Source organism: Gekko japonicus, unplaced genomic scaffold (assembly GCF_001447785.1).
Source record: "Gekko japonicus isolate JY-2015 unplaced genomic scaffold, Gekko_japonicus_V1.1 scaffold344, whole genome shotgun sequence".
Taxonomy (NCBI): domain Eukaryota; kingdom Metazoa; phylum Chordata; class Lepidosauria; order Squamata; family Gekkonidae; genus Gekko; species Gekko japonicus.
In genome coordinates, this window is record NW_015174284.1 from 971,618 (window position 1) to 997,637 (window position 26,020).

The window sequence follows — 26,020 nt, forward strand, 5'->3', positions numbered from 1 at the left end:
AAAGCCGTTTCCCATCTCTGGCCACCTGCTTCCTTTTCCCTTCCTTCCCTCTGTCTCCTAACCCCCCCCCCCCACTCTTCCCTTGCATGGACAATGACATGGTGTCACTCCAGATATCCCCTCTTCCCCTTCATTATTGCTGAGAAAAAGCTGCTTATGCAATATTTGCTGTTTCTCTTTGTTTGCACGCTTGCCAGGAGGAACTACTATTCCTATTCCTATTACCCGTAAGTAATTCTCATTCACTCGTGCTTGCTCGGCCGTTTGCTGCTCCAGCGAGTTTTGTTCCTTCTCCCATTAACCGTTCAAGTACCTTTCTTTGGGCTTATGGGGAAAGTGCTTCTTAAATCAAATGTAGGTACTCCTCCCAGAACAAGAGTTTGCAGCCAGAGGGTGTCGGGACCCAGGATTGTGTTTAATGAAGCTAGAAATATCAAAAAGTGAACATAGTTACCACACTTCATTGAATGAAATCAGACAGTGGATGTGTCTATAATGCAAATTTCTCCCAAGATTTTAGACATCTGAGATATAGCAATGCATTGATTTGGTTCCCCCCCAAAAAAGAAAACTTAGCGCAGAGCTATGTGCATGCACAGTTCTGTACAGATTTTGGTTCTTCTCTAGGTTGTTTCTCCATCTGTACATAACCAGTGTGCACTTGCTTGCAAATTCTGCAGAACAGCAATCTTGGTCAAGCATGCATACGGCGTGGTGTTTTACCAATGCATATGCACACACTGATAAAAGAACTGCAAACACAGTTATTTTATGTATGATTCTGTTTTGATGTGAATATATCTACCTTATACTGATGGTCTAACTGGCAATGGCTCTTCAAGGTTCTAGGTGGAGAAAGGTCCTTCCCAACACCTTCAGCCACAGGTCCTAAATGGAGATGCCCGGAACTAAACCTGGGGCTTCCCTTGTGCAAAGCACATGCTCTACTTCTGAGCCACAGTCCCTACCTTGAAACACTTTGGGCCAAACAACACATTACATTTTTTAACAAGTGGAGTCTGGGTTCTTCAAGGCCAAGATAGCTTTCCCTGCAGCCATAAAGCAACCCAGACCTGACTCACTGAAAAACTTAACAAGTAGTTTGGCCCTTTGTGTGCTTTGGTAAAACACCAGAAACAAGGCAATCTGATTTGGTTTTTCTGCAGTGTTTTTCAGTGCATACTTGTGTATTAATATTGTAAAAGGGGGGGGCTGATGAGCTGACGTCATTGCAAACTGAAGCAGTCTGGCAAACTGCGTGTCCTCCAATTCCAGAATTGTAGAAATTTTCCTAATCAAACTGAAATGAAGGAAAAATTGAACGTTTCACACGAGTGGATTTCTAGATCAATTAAGGAAGAGACCCAGGAAAGCCCATTTATCCCTAAATTCCATGTCACTGTACTGGATCACTCTGGGATAGGGTTGCCATGTCCTATCTCTGGAATAGCGGGGGGAGTCCAGGATGCTGCCGGGAGTCCTCCCCCAGGCGCGCAAAGCACGCGTGCCACAATCACATCACCCGGAAGTGACATAATTGCATAGGGCACGTTGGGGGTGGGACCACAATCATCTGAGGGGAAACCATCTGAGGGGAAACCTCAGAGGATAGAGCGTCCCCCCCGCAATGTGTCTGATGTGATTATGTCACCTCCGGGTATGGGACGTAATTGCATAGGGCACATTGGGGGCAGGGCCACAATCATCTGAGGGGAAACCATAGAGTTTTCCCTCAGAGGATAGCGTGTCCCCCCCCCGCAATGTGTCCAACATGATTACCTCACCTCCGGGTGACGTGTTCACGCCAGACATGTCGCGCGCTTTGGGGGTGGAGTCCCCCCTGGCAGCCCAATCCCTGCCGGCAGGGAACGGGCCTCTCGGGCGGGGGTTTCCCTGCCCCCCGGGGGGACTTGGCAACCCTAGTCTGGGAATAGTTGCATGATGCATGAAAGCATGAGAAATGCTTGCTTTATAAAGCTGGGGTCATGTTCTTTCCCAAACCAGCTGCTTGCTCTCCTTTAACTAGAGATGCCAGAAATTGATCTTGGAACCTTAGACATGCAAAAAACTACTGAACTTCAGTCTAAATAATGGGGAAGTAATGACTCAATGATGGAGCTGTGGTGGCTCAAGTGGTTAAGACGCTGAACTGCAGGCTGTGGGAGGTCAGTAGTTCAGCAGTTCAAGACCTGGGTGCCGCAAAATGGGGTGAGCTCCCGTCTCTAGTTCCAGCTCCTGCCAACCTAGCAGTTCGAAAGCAAGAAATTGCAAGTAGATAAATAGGGACCACTTAGGTGGGAAGGTAACAGCGTTCCGTGCGCCTTGGTGTTTAGTCATGCTGGCCACATGACCACGGAAACGTCTTCGGACAGCGCTGGCTCTTCGGCTTTGAAACGGAGATGAGCACCGCAACCCTAGAGTCGGATTCGACTGGCTTTCGAGCAAGGGAACCTTTATCTTTACCTTTAATGACTCAATAAAGGAAGCCATGGTCTTCAGTTTGTAAGACCTGAGCTAGGCTGTTAATGATTGAACATTTTGGAGATAACCAATTCATAGGGTCGCCATAAGTCAGAAATGACTTGATGGTGCATAAAACATGCAGAGTAGGGATTGGCAATGAAAGTGCAGGTAAATTAAGGTTAAAGTAGGTCAGCAAAGATCATATGAAACGGCTCAATATTGAATCAGACTGTCCGTCTTGGCCAGTCTATTCCACTGTTGTCTACTTCGATGGCCAACAACCCTGCAAGATTTAGGCAAAGATCCTCCCCCCACTCCAGTTTTGCTGACTGAGTTCTCTGAACAGAAGATACTAGGAACTGCCTCTGGGCCCTTATGCACTCATACCCTATGCTCTGTGAAGAACCGCTAGAGAACTGAACCATGTGTTCTTAAATGGATCTGTCTTGTCTAAACTGCTGAGCTGACCAGCTACTGAAGAGATGGATAGATGTTCAAAACAGTTGTTTATGTTTGGCACCACTCTTTTCTTGAGCACCTACATAAGTAATTCCCATGACAGCAGGTCATGGCCTGCCAGTTAATTGTTGCAGTCTTGGCACAGGATAATGAAAACACCGCATAACAAGGTGCTTCGGGCTTATCAGCAAGAAACCCTTGAAATATATCAAAGCAACCCAAAACCAACTTTGGTGAACATTTGTTCCTTGCAGCATTCTAGTTTTGTGAATGCTTCTGAAGTTGCCCATGCCACATGCTTGAAAACCTTCCAAATCTGAGTGAAAAGGAAACATGGTGAGCTCCTCTTTTGACACATGTTGGGGCATTTCACAAGAGAGTTTGCCAGAACCCATGGCAGGAGCTCATGCCTCATTGGAGGAGCCCGTGTTTTCCATGCAGAAGCTCCAAGCTCAATCTTGGTCCATGGGTTAAAAAACAACACTACCCCAATATCATACCCGAGATCTGAATTGCTTAGCTTTAAAATAGAAATGCTCAGATCTCATTTCAGATCTTCTGCATCTCTTCATGCAGTCTGTAGCAAGGGAGGGAAATTTAGATTGGACAAATAGCATGGGGGAGAGGTGAAACACCCCTTCCTCAAATATTATCCCCTTGACTGAATTACTCCAACCCCATTCCTGGCACTGCTGATAGCTTTTTAAATAAAATAAAATGGGAAAGCTCTGATTGTGGCTCTCCACTCTCTGTCCAGGGAGATCTAGTGCTGGGAGAACCAAGATTAACAGATTCAAGTCCAGGAGCACCTTAGAGACCAACAAGATTTTCAGAGTATGATCTTTCAAGAGTCAAGGCTCCCTTTGTCAGATGCCAACTTTGACACTTGAAAGCTTATGCCCCGAAAATTGTGTTCGTCTCTAAAGTGCTATAGGACTTATCTGTAGCTGTTCTACTGCCAATTAAGATGGCTGCCCTCTGAAAGATTAACAGTGCAACTCTAAGCACAGTTAAACCCTTTGAAGACCATTGACTGGTCAAAACTTTTCTCCATCCACCCCGAGGCTCAGGGTTGACTTGGCTGGTTTGATTTTTCTCTCCCATTGCTGTTATAACTGCTGGAAAATGTTCTTGCAAATGTTCCAGTGGCTAGAACTCTTTCGGCATTGTTTCTGTAATTGATTTTACTGCTGTGATTTTCCCAGAGATGATTTTTGAAGGCTGCTGTTTCAATGTTTGAGTGCCGGTTCTCCTTTTTTTATTGACAGCTTGTTTGATTGTCAAGATGGAAAGCTGCCTCGGGGGCCTCTGTGTTGAGAGTTATGGGACATAAATATTTTAAACAAATAAAAAAAGGCCCAGTACTACTTCGTATGCTGTTCCAAAGGATTTCTGGCAAGCTCTAGGGGCTACAGCAGGAAGGAGGGAGTAGGAAACCTTGCTGTGTGTGGTGAATGCACATTTCCTTGGATTCAAGCCAATAAAATTAGCATACAAAAACTACATCAGAAGTTTAGCTTCAATTAAAGCTGTGCCTCTCTGTGATGCAGAGCAGCATCCCTAACAGTGCAGTCCTAAGGAGATTTACACCATTCTACATCCGTTGAAGTCAGTGGGCTTAGAAGAGTGTAATTCTTTTTAGGATTGCACTGTAAATCTCTAACATTGCAATCCTGACTCCAGTTGATAGGTTCTGTGACCAACTGCTCCATGGCACAGTCATTGAGAGTCTCTAGAAACCCAGTCTCTTTCTCCTGACTTGAACACATATTGACCCAATCAATGTGTGGGTAGTTAAAATCACCTATTACGACACAGTTATTTTGTCTTGCTTGCTGCTTTCCTTATTTTTTTTTTGCTGTTTTTAAATTATCCTCTAACCTTTGATCTGGTGGGCGATAAACTCCCAGGGTTAAGGTCCCATTTGTGTCCAGGATTTCCACTCATAGCATTTCTATAAGCAAATCTGTTTCTCTTAGATTCTCAATTTTACTGGACTGTATACTCTCACTGACATACAGAGCCACTCCACCTCCGACCTCCCTATCCCTCCCTATCCATCTGATACAATTTATATACAGGAATCACTGTATCCCATTGATTATCCTCATCCCACCAAGTTTCTAAAATGCCTACAATGTCTATGTTCTCCTTTGACACTAAGCATTTCAGCTCACCCATTTTACCTCAGACACTTCTAGCATTAACATATAAACATCTATAACTTCCCAGACACATTTGGCCTGCAACCTTCTTCCTCTGCCCTCTAGACCTTGCCAGGTAGTCAATATTGTTCGTCACTCTCTCAGTGGCCAGTCCTAATCCCTCTAGAACCTTCTTAGAGCTCAGCCATCCTGAGCCAGAGACATTTCATCTCCTGTTGGCTTTCCTCCAGGATTTATTTTAAAAAACTGCTGTGCCACTTTTTTGATTTTAAGCTCCAGCAGCCTGGTTCCTTCTCGAGACAAGTGGAGGACGTCTCTTTTGTACAGGTCCTGCTTGTTCCAAAAAGCATCCTAGTGCCTAACAAACTTAAATCTTTCCTCCCTACTCCATCACATTGAGACTCCTAATTTGTACCTGTCTAGCTGGCCCAGTATGTGGAACAGGCAGCATTTCTGAGAATGCTACTGGGGAGGTTGTGGCCTTGAGTTTCCTCCCTAGCAGCCTAAATTTTTCCTCCAGGACCACACAACTAAATTTCCCCACTTTGTTGGTGCCAACATGTACCATGACCACTGGCTCCTCCCCAGCACTGTCTACCAGCCTATCTAGACCACACACAATGTCTGCTACTTTTGCTACTTTTCCCCCCTCTCTCCCTGCCCAGGGCTCATTCCTTAGTGTCAAAGAATACCTGTTAACCAACTGTAAAAGGGGTCCCTTCTGGGTGAACATCCCCCCTTTCTTCAACATTGTTCCCTGTTTCCCCTTGACCCTCATGCTCCCTGACAGTGGTGGGGCTGCCCTTCTCAAAGTGAGACACATCTGTCAGGTCCTGGATTGTCTTATCCATGTACCTAACTGAATGTCTCTGCTTCTCCAGGTCAGCAACCTTGGCCTTCAGAGTAAAACTCATTTGGTGGTGTGGCGGCACTGGTGTTGTTAGACCTGTCGGCGGCATTTGACACCGTCGACCACCAGTTGCTGATCCATTGCCTCGCCGATGTGGGGATTCAGGGGCTTGCCCTTCAGTGGTTTGCCTCTTTCCTGCAAGGTTGGGGACAAAGGGTGGTTCTTGGGGACCAGCACTCTCATAGGTATCCCCTTGAGTGTGGGGTACCACAGGGAGCGGTGTTGTCTCCAATGCTATTTAACATTTATATGCGCCCCCTTGCCCAGATTATCCAGAGTTATGGGCTGGGGTGTCATGGGGTGTCATCAGTATGCTGATGACACCCAGCTCTATCTGATGTTGGGTGGCCGGTCGGGCTCGAGTCCCGATGACCTGCACCGGGCACTTGAAGCTGTGGCTGGTTTGCTCCGGCTGAGCCGATTGAAACTAAACCCGGCGAAGACGGAGGTCCTGGGCCTGAGTCGGGTCAGGACAGAATTGGGGCTCCCACTCCCGACCTTCGATGGGGTACCTCTGGTGCCAGCATCTGGGGTTCGGAGTCTGGGAGTGCTCCTTGACTCCGCTCTAACGATGGAGGCCCAGGTGGCAGCCACTGTCAAGTCCGCCTTTTTCCATCTGCGGCGGGCTCGGCAGTTGGCCCCCTACCTGGACCGTGATGACCTAGCCACAGTGATCCATGCGACGGTCACCTCGAGGCTAGACCACTGCAACGCTCTCTACATGGGGCTGCCTTTGTCGCAAATCCGGAGGCTGCAACTGGTGCAGAATGCTGCGGCCAGGCTGTTAATGGGTCTCTCAAGAAGGGACCACATTCAGCCTGTGCTGAAAGCGCTGCACTGGTTGCCAATAGCATACCGGATTCGCTTCAAAGTGCTGGTTCTTACCTATAAAGCCCTACATGGTCTGGGTCCAACCTACCTGAGGGACCGCCTTTCCCTGTATGTCCCCCCGAGAGCACTACGGTCTGGGGCCCAAAATTTGCTAACTATTCCAGGCCCCAGAGATGTAAAGCTGGCCGCCACTAGGGCCAGGGCTTTTTTGGTGGCGGCCCCTACCTGGTGGAATGAGCTCCCGGGGGAGATCCGGGCCCTGCGGGATCTAATGCAGTTCCGCAGGGCCTGCAAGACGGAGCTCTTCCACGAGGCTTTTGAGTAGGGGCCGCCGCCCCCCACTATATCACCATCGTGGTGGGCTAGAAGAGGCCCTGAGTATAAGCATCTGAATACCGAAGCCATAGACTGTCCACCAGGAACTTTTTGGAATGGTTCCGTCATCTTTGGATCTTGGAGTCCTTGAAGAACACTGAGCACTTATCTGAATTAGGACTGGATTTTAAGACGTATAGTATGTTTTTAAACTATAAGTATATTATGTTTTATTGTAGCAAGGTTATCTTGCCTTTGTAAGCCACCCTGAGCCCTACGGGGGAGGGCGGGGTATAAATCTGATAAATAAATAAACAAATTCCCTAAGAACCAGGAGCTCCTTGCACCAAGCACACACCCATGACTTCTGTCCACCTGGCAGATATTCATACATGTTGCACTCAGTGCAATATACTGGGTAGCCCCCAACCCACTGCTAGCATTCTACTTTCATAATTGCTTTTTAAAAAATCCCTTTTAAATAAATTTCTTATTTATGTAGATCTGTTTGCAGAAAATGTGCTTAACCTTTTAGGGATGTGGAAAGACTAGAGTCCTGGCTCCTTCACCCTGCTGTTGAATTCAGAGGTCTGCTAAACTCACCTATTTATTCCCTTGTTCCAGACACTTTGTCACTAGATCTGTGACATTTCAGCACTAGTGCAGGGCCTGCTAATAGGAGCCTTAAATAAATAGCTTAGGCCAAAGCTCCACCCCCCAGTGGAGCCAATCACACTGATTGGGAGCTAACCTATAAAGGAGGATGAGTAAGCCAGCCTCTGGTTGATTAACAATAGATATTGCTGGATGATAAGAGCTCTCCTTCCCAGGCTGCCTTTTACTTCAAATGCTAATTTAATTTTAACTGTTAATTTAGTCCTTCTAGGCTTGGATTAAAGGGGACTTTAGCCGAACAACCTCAGCAATTACGGGGGGTATCTATCCGCTTGTTTTCTTGTGGGAGAAAAAGATCTTCTTTAAAGAATGTGAGAATTAGCCTAAAATTTTAGATTTTGTTTAAAATTGGATCCCATTTTTAAGCCTTAGCTGTATTTAAGCCCTAGCTGCAGCTTGTTTACCCCCCTTAGCTGTGAACTCAGTATCCTAAAACTCTAGAATTAGTACTTTAATCTACAGGTGTAGTAAAGTTTAAAAGTGATATTAGAGCATAAAGTAGTCCTGTGACCTCAGTTTTAATCCTTGTCCTTTGCTAGCCAAGAACCTCTGAGCCTGTTAAGAATTAAAATTAGCTACACCTGAGTAGTTTGAGCAGCTACAACAGAAGTAAAATTAGAACTAGACAAGAAAATTAGAACAGAACTAAAAATAGAACTAAAATTAGCTATACCTGAGAAGTTTGAGCAGTTACATAACACTAAGAAGTTAGAAAATGTTGGTACTTAAAGCTATTTTTTAACTATTTGCCCTCCTTACTATTTTAACTCTTTTCACTTAGCCTGTCTTGATAGAATTTTATATTAAAACTGGGGGGGGGGTGTTTATATATGTCTCTGTGTGTATATATATATATATTTAGAGAGAGAGAGAGAGAGCTGTATTTAAACCCTAAAGGGTTGGAAAATACCTGGAAATTTGAGAAGTATAGCCTGAGGAGGGTGGGATTTGGGGAGGGGAGGTATAATGCCATAGCGTCCAACTTCCAAAGTCGCCATTTTCTCCAGGTGAACTAATCTCTATTGCCTGGAGATTAGTTGTAACCCTGGGAGATCTCCAGTTACCATCTGGAGGTTGGCAACCCTTGAATTAAGCTTAAAGTACAGATCTCCTAGAGCACATCTGGTTGGCAGGACCTATGGAGGACTTTGTAATGTATGTACTGGCCCTTTCTCATCTCTTATTATATATAATTCTGTTTTGGGGTGACTCTTTCCTGAAAGTTCCACACGCTCCCAAATCAATTGGCCCCTTGATCGGTCACTCAGAAGCTTACCCTATCCACTGACTGCATGGTCTGAGTCCCCCCACAGCAGTGGCACCGGCCAAAACTTGCCTCAGAACACAGTTGCTTTGCTCTGGTGAACACACTTGCTCTCTTCACTCTTGTGAGAGCTCTGTCCTGTCCCCGAGACCAGCCAGGCTGCAGCGTCCCCCCCCCTCTCTGCTCGGCCCCGATCCAGACAGCAGAGAGGCCGCGGGGGGATGCCAGCTGACAGACAGCCGCCCCCCTGGGCCATGAGCCTGCGCCAGGCCTCAACCCTTGTGGGGGAGCAACTGTGATCCAGTCCTCAGGGGAGGGTTTGGCCGGGCTCTGCTGGGTGGCGGTGGTGGCGGCGGCAGCGGGGTGGGGGGAGGCCAAGGCAGCAGACAGGGAGTTGCAGTGCCGGCACCTGCGGGCTGCTCAAGGCTTTGCTGCCAGGGGTGGTCGTGGTGGTGGCAGCACGCAGGGACCTAGAGGGACAGAGGAGTCCCCCCCTGGAAGCCAGAAGGACCATCTGCCATTCCCTTCCTCTCCCCACGGCTTTGCAACCCCCCTGCCAAGCTGTCTTCTGCCACTCCAGATCTTCCACCCCAGGACTCTCCGCTCTGATGGGTAGCAGCTGTCCCGGGCTGAGATCTTTTAAGGGGGGTTGATGGGCTGATTTCCCAAAGCTGTGGAGCTGAAGGAAAAGGCTCATTGTCTCATTTCCTTTTCTTAAAAAAACTCTTAGTGTACTACATTACATGAAGGCAACAGTGATCCCTTTTCAAATATCGGTAGCCCAGCCTGGTCCCGATGCCCATGGCCCATCCAGGCCAAAGTGGTGCCGCGCCTCCCCAGAGTCTTGCCCTTCTCTGCAGCTGTTGTGCAGCTGCTCCCCCCGGATCAATGGGCACCACGGAAGAGGAGGCCCTGGCGGCCGGCCTTGGCCCCGAAGTTGCAGCCAAGGCCTGGGCTCAGGTTCGGAGGTTCCAGTGGTGAGGCCCTGCCACCATCATGGGAGGGAGGAGGCCCTGCGTGGGACAGACTGCCCTGGCCATAGCTCAGCAGGGTCGGCCGATCAGGAACGGCACTGCTAGATCGCCCATGCTGCCCCCCCAGCTCAGGAGCAAAGCAGGGTTGCCCCCCCCTTAGTACATGGCCAGGAGACCCTCTTGCAGATGCAGCTGACGGCGACCTGCCTCTGGCTGCCTCTCCGGTCAGTCAGTCTGCTGTGACGGCATGGCAAAAGGAAAGAAGACCACTCCATAGCATTGTACAATCAAAGAGTTGGGAGGGACCTCCTGGTGTGGGGCGGCTGTCTGTTGCCTGGTGCGCCTCCCTTCCCAGCCTATCTGGTGTCTGGATTAGGGACCAGCACAGAGAGGGGAGGATGCTCCAATCTGCTTCCAGCAAGTGCATTCCTTACACTTGACATCTTTCTCGAGCTCGTTGTATTCCTTTTACAACGAGCTTTACTGCTAGTCTTAAAATAATGGTATTTTGGCTTCTTGCTTTACATTAGGAAAGATTTAGAATTTGTCATCGGTATCATTTTCACACAAACCCCCCTCATTTCAATTTCACTTCTCCCTATCTCACGATTATTTATTTTTTGGCATTTTCCCCCTGTAGAAATCAACACATTTTTCAACATTAATTGAGCCTCAATAAATTTGTGTCATAGATTATACATATATTATAGCATAAATTATATGGTACATGCACATACTGTATAAATTGTTTAAAAAACCTATACAGTTTTCCTGCCTCTAGCAGACTGAGAGTAAATATGGGTGTTTCTCTGCATAGGTGATGAGCAGGAGAATATACCAGTTGGTGGTTTGATGTTGCACTCCTTGGTACCCCAACTTTGGCTTCAGAGTCAAAATGCTGTTTCCTCCTCCTCCTCCTCTTTTCCTCCATCTGCTCAAAGTCCTGGCATCAGTCATATCCCACTCATCCTTTTCATCCCAAGACTTTTAAAGTATGCATGGCACACCACACATGAGCCTGGTGCAAGGCCTTGAGTTCCTGTGTGCCTCTCACAAGACCTGAGGTCCTGCAATGGTTGCCATGACAACCGGCTTAGCAAGGGCTATCTTTTTGTTTACCACTCCATTGCCTCTGGCTTGGAGGCATAGGTAGATCGAGACTAGTAGCCTCGTCATTGAGTCTATCTGCCCTGTACATGTGTGTACATGCCAGGGATGGATTGGAATGTTAAAACAGCCTGGGAGCATGCTGTCAACAGGTCTGTGTGGTTCTGAGAGTGCCTCAAGGTCCTCTCAGCTTGGATCTGGACTCATACAACATTGGAAATGGGTACAGGCTTGTCCAGTGGCCAGCACCTTTTCCTACACCTGTACCCATGACCCGTGTCTGAGCTCAGTAGATTCTACAGCATTGCCAATGTCATGGGGCCACTCCACTCAGCTTGCTCCTACCCCCTAGTAGCCTTCCAGGGCAGCAATCAACCAGGAGCTTTCCCAATAAGTTGAAGTGCCATTCTACCTCTTTGCCAAGCATATCTCCCCAAATGGAGATCTGAAACCATCAACAAATGTAAACAAATATAAGAAAGAACTGAAGCAGGGAAGGTTCATCCATCCCTATTTGACACCCTCAGTCTTAACTACTAGGTCATAGGAACAGTAATGCAAAGCTATTTGGGGGCTTTTGTTGGCAGGGAAAACAGGCAGCAAATTATGCAGAATCATCTCTGTGTTAGTACATAACCAAAGAGCTTGTTTGATGGTAAAGAGTCCGGCACTTAAAATCACATTGGGAGACTAATCAATAACATTGAACAGATTTAAGTGCAGCATTACAAGGATATCCATGGCTGCATATTCTGGTCTGATCTCAGGAACGTTGTCTATTGACTGAGGAGGCATGAAGGAAGAAGAGATGCCTGGGCTTATCCTGTGCGGGCTGGGACAGGTGCTATAATATTCAGGCAGGGACCCTAAACCATATCCTTATTCTCTACAGATCTGCTAAAATGCCAATTAAGAGTTAGTAAGGAATGATGTTTGGTTAGAAATTAAGTTTTCTATTAAAGAAAGGTCACTGTCGCTATAATTTTCCTTTGGGGAACGTTCATTTCCAACTGATCTAAGGCAAAAGGAGAGTAATATTTGATCAATGCAGAGGAAAAGTGAGATGAGAAAAAAAGGGCTGGATTTTATATCGTACTCCCCCCCAAAACAGCATTTCTATCTGCAGCACAGTAGCATTTCTGAGCAGATCTGCCTACTTGCTTTATAGGCTAAAGCTCAATTGCCATGTTACTTCTTTATTTGAACTCTTTTGACCCAGCATCCTCGGTAAAATATCTCCGAGTCCACTGATAGCATCCATTACAATGGTAAAACAAAATGGAACAATAAAGCCAACTAGCATAAAATCAATCAGCCATAAAAATCATTAAAAGCAGCAATGAAATGCAGATAATTAAAAAAAAAAAAGAGTCAAAGCAGCAGGGCTCATTTTTGAACCTAGCAACCAATTACAGTGAGAGCCTGCAGAGAGAAAGCAATAGTTCAGTCATAATCCTGAAGAAATGGAGCAGGGAGAAGCAATATCAACAACAGACCATGAGGAGGGGGATTTTAAAAAAATGTTGTTGTTTTTTAACCTGGTACTTGAAAGACAGCAAATATCAAATGTCAGTGAGATTTCAAAATCTTGGCTCAACAATAGAGGGGCTGTGGCTGTTGCATGCAGAACTTTCCAGGTTTGATCCACAACATCTTATTTTTTTTAAAAGGATCAAGTTGTAGGCAGTGTAAATGACCTCCACTGGAAATCCTGGCAAGTCACTGCGAGTCAGAGTACAGATACTGATCTTGATAGACCAAGGGGCTGACTAGGTAAAAGGCAGCTTCATGTGTTCAACTGGAGTTGGAAGCTGCCATGTTGTTCAGGGCTATTCCTTCCCCCTTTGAAGAGAAATCAAGCGCAGTTTCCAGCAGTCCCAATTGCAACCCTTTTAAAAAATTAACACGTGTTTGCTGCTTCCTCTCATGCTGCAAGTGGGGCAGAAGCTTTAAAATATTGAACGGGAAAACAACCCCAAAATACATGACCAAACAAGTGAACCTTTGAATGGGGCAGCTTTGAGCAGATGGTAGTCGTGGAAACACTTGCATGTCTCAAGTCTCTGTCTTCTTGTTTTCCTTCTGTTTTGTGGAAGGTCTGTGGCTCAGCAGCAGAGCATATACCACAATACCCAGGTTCAGTTCTTAGCGTTTTCAGCTAAAGGATCTCAGAGAGCTGGTGTTGGGAAAAGCCTTCCTGTGTTTGAGGCCTCGAAGAGCCACTGCAAGTAGATGACTCTGAGCTAGAAGCACCAATGGCCTTCCTCTGTGGTTCCCCTATTGCTTCCTATGTGGCTGCCAGGCTGCTGCCTCCTTGCACCCCCACTCTCTGATTGGTCAGCTGCAGAGCTCAGTGTTCTGAGGTTAAAAAAACAGTTACAGGAGACAGCAGAGAGCTAATGACAGTTGAGGAAATCGGGAATGGCCAACCGCCTGTGAGGTGCAGCATTGCTGCTGGCCCAGCCACCCTGATGGCTTCAAACATGCTCCCCCCACCTCCTACACCTGACAGGGGGCTGTCTGTCAGGTGCAGCAGCAGGTGCAAGGTGCTTAAAGCCATCAGGGAGCTTACCCCAGCAGTAACACCTTAGTGATCCTGCTGGCTCAGCCCCCACAATGGCTTGCAATACCCCTCCCCCCTACACTGGACAGGCAGCTGCCTGTCAGGTGTAGGAGAGGGGTGGGATGCTTACAGCCATCAGGGAGGCTTGCTCAGCAGGATTGCCTTAGCGCTGCTGCTAGTCCAGCCTCCCCAATGCCTTTAAACACACTCCCCCCAACACCAGACAGGCGGGTGTCTGTCAGGTGTAGAAGCAGAGCCAGGGTACTGTAATCCATTAAGGAGGCTGCCTGAGCAGAAACACCTTAGCAATGCTGCTGGGCCAGCCTCCCCAATGGCTTTACACACACTCACACCCGCCCCTCCTCCACCTGACAGGCAGTTGTCTTTTAGGTGCAGGAGCTGGGGGCAGAAATGGTGTACAGATCTGTGGACTCAGTGGTGCAAATGGATGACATGGTCCACTACCCTATAGTGTTCCTCAACACCCTTAACCCTTCTGGCTTCCCAGCCCACAAGTTCTCCTCAAAGTGGGGGCTCCTGTGATGCTACTGCGGAACCTCAATCCACCCAAACTCTGCAATGGCACCAGACTGCAAGTGAAGGCCCTGCACAGGAACATCAAGATCATACTGCTCGCTGGCAGTGTTCAGGGAGACTAAGTGTTCATATCACGCATACCACTCATACCATCAGAAAACCCCTTCAAGTTCAAGATGCTGCAGTTCCCCTTCAAGGTCTGCTTTGCTATGACCATCAACAAGTCCCAAGGCCAGACAACAAGTCCCAAGGCAAGCAGCCTGGTGATCCTAGCACTTGAGGGCAGAACCACCAATGTGGTCTACAGAGAGATCCTTCAGCAGAGAAAAAACACCAGTATGTATGTTTCACTTAATTTTTTTATACTACAATCCTCTCCATTAGAATCCCTACAACAAATGTTACAGTTCAAACTTCACATAATCAGTATTATAACTGGATTTACAGAACTTAAACACCATAGCGAAGCACAGGCATCAAGCTAGTTGCTGATGGTTTTCAGCAGCAGTTGGAAGTTTTAGACCAGTGATCTTCAACCTTTCCAGACCTGGGTTCTGTTGAGATTTTGACAGGAAGTCTAGGGACAGGCCTGTAGCTACAGTGGGGCCTCTCGGGTCCTGGCCCCCCAGCTTCCCCCCAAGGCCCCCTGACTTCCCATCCAGCCCAGCCCCCCCCCCCCAACTTTCAATTTTTTATCTTATTTATGGTGCTTGCTTGGGGTGTGTGAGAGTGCCCCCTGACTTATTTAAAGGCCCCCCAAATTAAAAAATCCTGGCTATGGGCCTGTCTAGGGATATCAGTCATGCAACAGGAAATAGAGGAACCAGAGATATAACCTAACTGGTGTTAAGACAAGGATCATGGATAGTCCAAAAAAGCTTAGGACAAGTATGGTCATGAGGAAGAAGCTATGGGACAGAGTCATGGAAGAATTTTCTCTACCACTAAGCAATCTCACTTTGTTGTCCTGCTGTGCTTCTTGGCATGCATGCAAAGAGAGGCAGGAGCCCTGGAGCCCTCACTTTCTATGCAGCATCCTTCTACCACAAATGGTCGCTTTGTAGAGGCTCACCACCTACCTGAGAGTCCCAGCCAATGGAGCATTATTTTAGATGCTTCCATTGTTGAAACCTCATGCAGATACATTTGGAATGGTTGGGGGATAAAATTAAATTGGAAATGAAGTTCTGCTTTGTTGCCTGGATTAAGGTTGCCAGGTCCTCTCGTTGCTCTGGCAGAGGAATTTTTTTTGGGGGGGTGTTCTAGGGGTGGGCAGGAATGCCTACAGGCCCTGCCCGCAAGCCCCACCCCCATGAGTGACCACCCGCCATGCCACCCCTCTCTCTCCCTTCCAGCCTGATTTAATAGGCTTCAGCTGATCGGTGGGGACCTTGTGGCCTGCTAACCAGATGGAGGGCCCTTAGCAGGACGGAGGGAGAGGGGCGGTCAGGAGCTGCATGCTTAGCCAACTGCCCCTCTCCCTCCCTCCTGCTAGATTTAAAGGGCCCTCCAGCTGGTTTGCAGGACATGTGGTCCCCGCCAGCTGAAGCCCTTTAAATCAGGCAGGAGAGCAAGGAGAGGGGTAGCCTGGCAGGTGGTCACTCCTGGGGGGCGGGGCTTCTTTGGTAGCCAACTGGCCGGGAGTGGATTTAAGCCCCCAGAAGCAGGGGAGCCCCTGCCCAGACCTGGGGGCTGATAACCCTAGCCTGTATGGCCATGTTGGAGAACATATGGAAGCTCATCTGCTTTTGAGGCTATTTACACTGCCAGTGTGATTGTGGCCAGTCAGGCCGCTGAATGCCTACTATAAAAAAGGGTGTCCATCACAACGCAGGAAGTTGCTTTTGCGAAATATGCCTATGAGTCACTTTCCCCCCTTTTCATTTCCTTCCCTTTTAGAAATCTTCTTGTAAAGAAGTGCCTAAGTGATCTGTTAACGTCAAATGTGTCAGCTCTCGTTATTTTTTTTGACTTTGCATTTAGGAAACCTGTCAACATGACCAAAGCTACCATCAATTACCGCAACGAGAAGACACACATGATGAACGCGATTGATCGGAGCTTTACTGACCAGAGTACTTTGCAAGAGGATGAGAGGCTGGGTTTGTCCTTTATGGATACGCACAACTACAGCAATAGAGGTAAGTTCTCAGCAGGCTGATAGAACAAGTGTGTCTAGGGTTGCCAGCCCCTGTTGGGGGTGGGGGGTCCCCCAGTTTGGGGCCCTCCCCCCACTTCAGGGCTATCAGGAACTGGGGGAATCTGGCAAGAAAACGAAAATATAAATGATGTTTCTACGTCACCTGGGAATTACATAAGCATGTTGGTGATGTGGGGGGGTGGCACTCTGGTTTGGGGGCAAAACTGTATGCTAAGAAGCTAATTCTACCATAGAAGTTTTGCCCACAAATCAGATTGTCGCCCCCGACATCCCCAATGTGCCTATATCACTTTTGGATTATGTAGGCACGTGGCTCTGATGTCCCCGATGTGCCTATGTCATTGCGTTTATTTCTGCTTTCTTCCCTCCCTGCTCCTGGTAGGTGCATCCCCATCCCCTGCCTGCTCACCTGACAGACCTGGCAACCCTAAGTGTGTTGGACTGGAGTGTCATAACCCCTATGTGATATACATTCACGGAAATAATATTCAAGAGCATAATGACTTTAAGTTTCCATTTCATCTGATAGTACATCACTCTGTGGTTCACCAATGTGACACAGAAATCTCTTGGCAGAGCATCAGCCCACCATTAGCGGGTGGGACTTTGCTAAGGGGACATTGCATCCTTCCTCATAGAACCAGACACACACACTTGTTCTGATTCATTATTTGCTTGCTTTTCAAGACCCAGATGGTCCATTGTGCCAGGTTCTGTGCAAAGTATGTTGCATACAGAAGAGCTGAGACATGACCCAACAGTAGAGGAGCATGCGATGGCAGCAGGACAGGTGAAGTTATGTTGAACCAGAGCAGGTACTTCTAGTGATGGAAAGTGCCATCAAGTCACAGCCAATTTATGGTGACCTCTCATGGGGTTTTCAAGGCCAGAGATGAATAGAGGTGGTTTGCCAATGCCTGCCTCTGCGTAGCAACTCTGGACTTCCTTGGTGGTTTCCCATCCAAGACCCTGCCTAGCTTCTGATATCTGGTGAAATTGAGATACCTTCAGGAGAGGTACATCTAGGTAAATGGAAAAAGAGGAGCAAAGGGGACCCAAAAATCAGATGAGCTTGTGGAGAGAGAGAGGAAGCAGAAGAAGGGGGACAGTTTCTTGCTTCTCTTGTAGAAGAAGCAGTTTCTTGCTTCTCTTGTTTTCTTCAAGTATGGATGTGTATGGTATACAAATGGCACAAATGTGTATTCATATGCTGGATGTGTTTGGAGGAACTAGTTGTTTCATGAAAGTGATCTCATTTTGCAGTCCTGTCTGCTGTAAAACCTGTCTAACTAATGGTGGAAACCTGTCTTGCCTTATACACTCTAGTTTTTAGTTTTCCACCTTGTTCCTATTTTCTCCTTTCTTCTGCCTGTTGCTCCCCTCATTTCCTTCTGGAGCGGCCATTTTGTCTCTCCCTCACCTTTCCCTCCTATTCTTGAGAATTGCTATCTTCCCTCTCCACAGAGGCCTGATTACTTCTAACCCCTCTGATGTTCTCCTTCTCCTCACATCTTCTCTTTTATGTCCTTCACTACTGCTTCTGTTCCATCCTGTGAGTCATCTCACCTTTGCCTCCCCTTCTCTCCTCTCTTGCTGGGGTCTGGTGGCTCTCACCTTGACTGTTGCCCTGGCTGCTTTCTTCTTTGACCGTTGTCTCAGCTTCCTTTGTCTCTCAGGTTTCATTCTCATCCAGGTCATTGTAGCTGCACCACTTCAGACTACATGTTCACACTACTCCATGGAGAAACAACCCCCCCCACACAAGATTCCATACTGAAATATCTCTCAGGATCAAACGACATGTGATAATGCAAATCTGTATCAGACTCTGCCCCCCCCCCACATATATTGTAGCTAAAAAATGGAGGTTGGGTCATATGGATGAACTGTGGTACTAGGGAGGGGGATGGATAGCTCTTTCCCCTCTTGGCACTGTTTCCCTAATTGAAATTGCCTCTTTGGATAGCTTTAAACTTGATGCACAGAAATTATAGGTTATTATTTTGCAGGACGCCGTGTGGGGGAAGGTATTAATCCTCACTTCTCTAGTATCTTGGCCATATCCCCACCTACCTGCTGCTTTATTCAGTTTAAACTACACATCTAGGATCTGATCATGGAACCCCAGCATTTGGCCCCAAGCCCCTCTTTGAGAACAGCTCCACATTCACACAGGAACCTCCCCTCCCTCCAAATGTTCTCCCCCTCAAAGGTGGCCTTTTCTAGCTTTTTTTTTGTAGAAGCATTCTGAGTTTATTAAACAGGAGACAGATGGCAGGTGACAGACAGAGCCAGCGAGAAGCGGTTGCAGTAATCTAGGTGAAAGATGTTCAGCAAATATCTCCTTTCCACCCCAAATGGGACTAAATTCATTGATGAGCTGAAGGAGCTGGTTGTCAGCTGTTCTTTTCTGTCCTTCCCACACATGAAACACATCACTGGGAGTTTCAGGCTTTAGCAGATTTATTCATGCTCGAGACATTATGGCTTCATGTGCCAGACACTGCTACAAGACATTCTGAACACGTTCAGACTTAGGCGTTCCAAGTCAGACCGTAAATACAGACTATGGTTCAAGGCAAACATATCTAGCTACATTTAACTCCTAGTATCTCACTGGGCCTCATGAAATGCCATACACAGGAAGTTGTAGGGAGATATAGCCACAGAGTCATAGTCTCCATTAGTTTGTTTTATGTTTATGTATGTTTGTAGGTAGAGCCATAAGACTGATAAATTGTATAATTTATATTTTGGTATATTAGCTACTATTGTTCTTCCTCACATGCATAAGCCCAAATAAGATGAATTTTCATTGTACAAAGCAAATCTGCACATGTGGACACGAGTGACACATGGGATTGACGTGCAACATTTTGGTATGCAATGTAAACTTCTTGTTTTATAAGCTTTGAGTGAAATATTTGATTGAACTAAAGGGGTTTAGATAATTTCCTTTTCCGACTGAAACATTCCGTGCAGTTCATACTGGAATTAATACATACCCTGTGCCCTTTAGATGTGTTTGTTGTCATTTCCCATCAGTTCCATTTGATCTCTGTTTGTGGTGCCATATTTTGATTGGACCAATAACTGCAACTTTTTAAAAATTGTATATTCTAATCGGTTTGGGATACTGGGCTAGGTGGATCTTTTCAGTACTTTCATATACATTTGATCTGTAAATTGCACTCCCTTCTAAGACTTTCCTGACATGGCCATGCTGATCCATACTTCTGTAGACTAGATTACGGCAATGTGCCCAGTGTTGGGGCTGCCCTTGAAGACATCTCAGAAACTCTAATTAGCACAGGACATTTGCCTTCCCACCAGCTGCTTTGTGCATTTTGTAAATGTTTTAACCTGCTAATCAAGTGATACTATTTTTTTTTTTAAGTTGCACTTGTTACTTATTTGGTTGCTGGTTTCAATTTAAGTTGCTGTTTTTGACTTGCAGAGGCATTTGCAGCCTGGGACTGAAGGACTACCCAACCTTCCCCTGTAGCACTTGTTCTCACCCCCCCTCCCCCGGTTAGTTCCTGGACTTGTCAAGTTCCTGCTCTTGTGCTATGGAATACTCTCCTGGAACCTGTAGAACATTGATGTTCTACTTCAGCCTTGCATGACCACTCTATTTCAGTAGCATCTAGGGTGTCAGAGGGGAGAGGGAAGGGAGAATCTTCCCTCTTACTGCCTGTCAGTGGGCTGAAATGGAGGAGAGAAGAACAATGTAAGCAGCTTTGTGTTTTCACTGAGGAGAAAGGCAGGGTATAAATGAAGTAAGTAAAACAAGTCAGGTTGCTGTCTGCCATCTTCTACCTCTGCAGTACCTAGGGTTGCCAAGTACTATCTTTGCTCCAATATGAGCAAAAATGGGAGGGGGGGCAGTGCTACATCACCATGTCACTTCCACTTCTACCCAGGAGTGATGTCACAACACTTTAAGAATTCCCTGATGGTTTTACCATAGATATTTGGAGTGTTTCTAGAGTGTAACAACTTCAGTTCTATGTACAACCAGAAGTGATAGCACACAACATCACTCCCCACCCACATTTTTGCTTCCTCCGGAGCAGAGTCCTAGTGGGCCTTGGAGCCCAGGAGCAGGAGTTCGTACCGCCCCTCAGGCAAATGGCCTCCCTGGCAGCAGGTACCTTTAGCTGAGCAGAGGGACAGTAATAGGAGAGAAGAATTCTTCTTTTGCTTGGATGTATAATATGAGCTGGAAATATACAGAAATGGCAAGCATTACCAGCCACTGATGCTCAGGGAAGACGAGTTTCAGTGGCATCTCTAATTGCACACCTTGAAGAGTTAAAGAGGCAGAGCCTTTCGGGTTAGGCCCCAGACTGATGGTTTCCCACAGGCGCGAATGTACCGCTATGCTGATTTAGTTGTAAAGTAATTCTTTCTGTGCCCCAGTTTCAGCCATATGCTAATAACATCTGTTAGTGAAACTTCAAGATGTTGCCGAGCGCTCCTCTTCCCTCTGCAGACTACAAGATTAATATGGTTCCTACCATTGTCTCACAGATAATAGAAGCCCAGAGGGCACGAATATGTCGCTTTTATATATCTTCGCAGGAGTATTATTTTATTTTAGTTACTGCACTACTGTGGGTTCTCAGAATGCTCTTTAATGAGACCGGTTGGTACGAACATTGTCCTCAGCAAGCCTCTGAGAGCTTTCAGCCCAAATTTGCCGTGATGGCTTTACATCTATTGAAGTCAATGCAACGGCACCTGCTTTTTGCTGGCAATGGCTTTCACCCCCCATTCCTCTGAGGCACATTGAAAAGGAGTTTTCTGAAGCACTTGCTGGAGGGGCTGTGGCCTCTTTCTGTGTGCGCTGATGAAAATACACAGAGGCTTGTCCCAAAATTAACCTTCAGCACATGCAGGAAGGGAAATCCATGTTTGAATGCAGCATACTTGGTGCCTGCAAGCTTGAAGACGTCAGAGCCAGAGTGGTGTAGGGACTAAGGTTTGGGACATAGCCTGGGGAGACCCAGATTCTGAACCTACCCCAAATTTACTCTGTGATGGACCAATAATTTATCTCTAGGGTTGTCAGCTCTAGGTTGAGAAGTACTTGGAGATTTAAGGCGGAGCCTAGGGGGGCAGGGTTTGAGGAGAGGAGGGAACACAGTGGAGTACAATGGAGTACATAGATTCCACCCTCCAAAGCAGCCATTTTCTCCAGGGGAACTGATCCTGGTCACCTGGAGATCAACTGGAATAGCGAAAAATCTCCAGGTAGCACCTGGAGGTTAGCAAACCTGCTTATCTGTCAGTGTTCCTCTAAGTTCATTGGAGGAAGGATTGGGATTTGTAAAGATTGTTTCTCTGCTTTCCTCCAAGGTGCTCAGGGCAGCTTGCATGGTCTCCCTCCCTCCTTTAAACTCATAACAACCCTCTTAGGGACTTAGGATGAGTGACGGTGACTTCTCTATGATCACACAGGAAGCTACATTTGTTTATTTAAGGTATTTATGTCCCACCTTATTTCATTGACCCAATGCCAGAGCATATCCTTAGGTGGAGCAGCTGCTGGGGCAGGCACAAGACTTCCAGCAGGGGCCACTGTCACGTCCCTCCACTGGCACCCCCTGGAGTGCCTCCCCCCTCTCCACTCCCTACTCCAGTGTCATCTGTGCCCCAGCCTGAATATGCTGCCCAATACCGCCAGGAAGAGGTGTGTGGGAGGTGCAAAGGGGCAGCAGCACTTCTGGCAGCCACTGAGGTAGCACTCCCAGCTACATGCACCGTCCCGAGCAAACAGGAAATATCTACCGGTACGGGCAGGGCAGGTTGACTGTGAGTGGTGGGAGGCCTTGTGAGTAGGCATGGATCACAAGCCGGGGGGGGGGCATGTGGGTGAGCAGACAGGAAGGGAAGCATAGGCAGAGGCCCTTGTGGTGGGCAGAGGAGGGGAGGGCTCCCCCAAACCTACAACCAGCTCCAAACAACAGAACAATTCACAAGCACAACACAACAACAATTCACAAGCATCACAAAACAGAATAATGTGAATGGAATAAAAATGATGCACAGATTAAAAATGCACAGATTCAGCCCTGACTTCGATAGCCCAGGCAAGCCCGATCTCGTCAGATCTGAGTTCCAGCCATGGGCTTCCTGAGTGGTCTCCCATCCAAATACTGACCAGGGCCAACCCTGAGCTTCCAAGATCTGATGAGATCGGGCTAGCCTGAGCTATTGACAGACTTCATACATTTATCTTAAATTTATATTTATCTTCCTCTTTTTTTATTGTTGCCTCCCAAAGCAGCTCACATTCAATCAGGACACACAAGTCTTTGGTCTCAAGGATCTAAATTAAAGACAAGGGGTACATAGGAAAGGGAACAGAGGGGGAAGAAAGGTAGAGAGAGGAGATCAGCTGGATTGCACTGGAACAGAGCTAGAATTCCTGTCCGGCTGAGTCCAGGCTTGTGTTTTTAAGCTGATGTCCTTGCTTGGACAGAGGTAGTACAAGTAGCAATAGGCCTTTGACGTTTTGGGTGCTGATGGAGGCCAAAATGTCTTTCTCTTCATTTCTACAGATTCAGCATATGTGACAGAGCCGTTTTTTTCAGCTGGATGGGGCAGGGAGAGCACATAAGCTACAACTGCCTAAGAGCAAGATTCGAGTCCAGTAGCAGCTTAGAGACCAACAAGATCCCCAGGGTGTAAGTTTTAGAATGTCAAAACTCCCTTTGTATCTCTCTTGAAAGCTCATACCCCCCCCCCCCCAAAAAAAAACACGTTTTGGTCTCTAAGGTGCTACTGGACTCGAATCTTGCTTTCCTACTGCAGACCAACACAGCTACCCACCGGAAACTGCTGTTTACAGCTTCATTGCTGTTCTAGCAGCTCAAATATCCCTCCTCTCCCTGAAATAAGGAAAAAAGGAAATTACCAAGGGACCCAAATAATGCACCCTGGCTTCTGCTACTGTTGTTTCCCACACGCAGTGCTCATCATGCTTGTGCATTTGGGCTAATGCATTAGCCTGGCCTGTCTCTGTGGGCTTTCAATTACTCAGTACATATGTTGCCTTCTGGAAACCACAAGCAAGAATGGGGCAGGGAGAGAGAGGGGACGTGTGGGCTTTCCGAGCAGACGAAGAGATGCTGGAACTTTATAAATGAACCCAAAAGGATGATTATGACAAGTTGTCAGGCTAATTACTTCCTGTTGTACAGAGACTTACAATTCTCTACTAGTTAAGCAGATCTCCCTTGCAAGGAGATTGCTAAGAGAATGAAATACAAAACTCGATGAATAGAATATTTCAGAATGCAGAAAATGGACTGAGCTCAGTGGCTTGTATTCAAGTGCCACTAGTGGAGTGGGACTCACAAAGGGGGACTTTCCTGATTCTGCTGCAAGCTATGGACCCTCATGAATTGTGTCTGGGACAAAGTAGGGTTTGCAGTCAGTGGAAGGATTTGGCAGAAATCTCTCCTTCCAAGAATACAAGTGCCCTTCCATTGTTGAGTTGTTGGATGCAAGAAAGTGATGGTGAGATTTTAGGAAACAGAGGTGCATTTTCAGGATCATGTGATACAAATTGACAGCTGTTCATCTACTACACTGTACTTACAATTAAGGAAGAGCAGATATGGCTATTTCTCTTTCTTTCTGATTTTATACACTGTCGTCATCACCTGTTTTCATTCTGCTCTTTCTCACTGCTGATTCTTTGGCCTCTTTTGCATCTTTTTGGCAGTGTTCATATGTTATGTGCCGTTTCTATGCAGTGGGCACAAAGATAGGAATAATTTGGTGTGATGAAAGTGAAACTGGTGCAAAAATAAAGACTTGTGGGTTTGTTTCTCACCAGGGATAATTGCATCAAACCAGGCTGCTTTCCAAAATTCAGTCTCATCCCTCAGTGTATTTTTTTTCTTTCTCTCTTACCCCATCCTGTCACTGCATGGTTCTGGGTCAAGCAGAAATTCTGAATCGTTGTGTAAGGATATAGAGGATGTACATTTTTCTGGGTTAAAATAACAGTAAGCACAAGGTTATGACCTGCATGACTTTGGCAGAAATTGATCCCAACCCCCCCCCCCAGAATATAGTAATTAAAATAAGGTTTATTAATTCTAACAACTGAACGGCAACTGGTAAACTCTTCGGTAGTGGTGGAAAGTGTCATAGAATCATAGAATGTTAGAGTTGGAATGGGTCCAACCCCCTGAACTCTGCAGGCACATAGCCAAAAGATAGCCCTACAACATACCTGAAAGATGGTCGTCCAGTCTCCGCTTGAAAACGTCCAGCAAAGGAGCATCCACCACCTCCCGAGGCAGTCTGTTCCACTGCTCAACCACTCTTACAGTTAGGAAGTTTCTCCTGATATTTAGCCGGTAACGACTCCCTTGTAATTTCCACCCATTAGATCTAGTCTTGCAATCCGGAGCAAGAGAGAATAGATCTGCTCCATCTTCTACATGACAGTGCTTCAAATACTTGAAGACTGCAATCATGTCCCCTCTAAGCCTTCTCTTTCCCAGGCTAAACATACCCAACTCTTTCAGCCTTTCCTCATAAGACTTGGATTCCAACCCTCTCACCATCCTGGTTGCCCTCTTCTGGACATGCTCAAGCTCGTCAACATCCTTCCTTAAATGTGGTGCCCAAAACTGGACACAGTACTCCAGGTGAGGCCTGACCATAGCAGATTAGAGCAGAACTACCACCTCCCGTGTTAATGCATCCTAAGATTGCATTAGCTTTCTTTGCATTCACATCGCACTGCAGGCTCATGTTTAGCTTGTGATCAATCAGACCACCTAGATCCCTTTCACTCCTCCACGTAGACGCAGAGTCATTTACGAGCACTCGTTGGGTACGATTTTTCAACCAACTATGAATCCATCCAACAGTTGCACCATCCAGCCCACACTTAACCAGCTTATCCTCAAGGATATCATGAGAAACTTTGTCAAATGCTTTGCTGAAATCTAGATATACTATATCCACAGCATTGCCAGAGTCAACCAATTTAGTAACTCTGTCAAAAAAGGAGATAAGGTTGGTCTGGCATGACTTATTCTTGATAAACCCATGCTGGCTACTACCAATTAACTCATTCCGTTCAAGGTGCTCACAGAGCATTTAATAATCTGCTCTAGAATTATTCCAGGTATTGATGTCAAACTGACAAGCCTGTAATTTCCTGGGTCTGTCTTTTTTCCCTTCTTGAAGATCGGGACAACATTCGCTCTTCTCCAGTCTTCCGGCACAACACCAGTACTCCAGGACATCTCAAAGATTAGAGTCAGCGGCTCTGAAATAACATCTGCAATTTCTTTTAGCACCCTGGGATGCAAGCCATCCGGCCCTGGAGATTTGAAAGTATTTAAGGCAGCTAGATGCTCTCTAACCATTTCCTTACTTACTCTGGACTGGCAGTTCCTCCTTCCTTCATATGCCCTGCATTCTTCAGTTTGTATACAGCTCGCCTTATGGTTAAAGACTGATGCAAAGTGAGAGTTGAGTAATTCCGCTTTTCTTCATCCCTTGTTAAGGCTTGACCATCTTCCCCTAGCAATGAGCTTACCCCATCCCTGTTCATTGTTTTG

The 26,020-nt window shown here is 46.7% G+C and overlaps 1 protein-coding gene across 1 annotated transcript in view; it reads left to right on the forward strand.

Moving 5' to 3' along the window:
* Positions 1–26,020, forward strand: part of PTPRU (protein tyrosine phosphatase, receptor type U) — a 563,689-nt gene that overhangs the window by 420,399 nt on the left and 117,270 nt on the right. Inside the window, exon 15 of the mRNA XM_015423947.1 lies at positions 16,247–16,404. Coding sequence (XP_015279433.1) covers positions 16,247–16,404 — 158 coding nt within the window. The remainder of the gene's footprint in view (positions 1–16,246; positions 16,405–26,020) is intronic.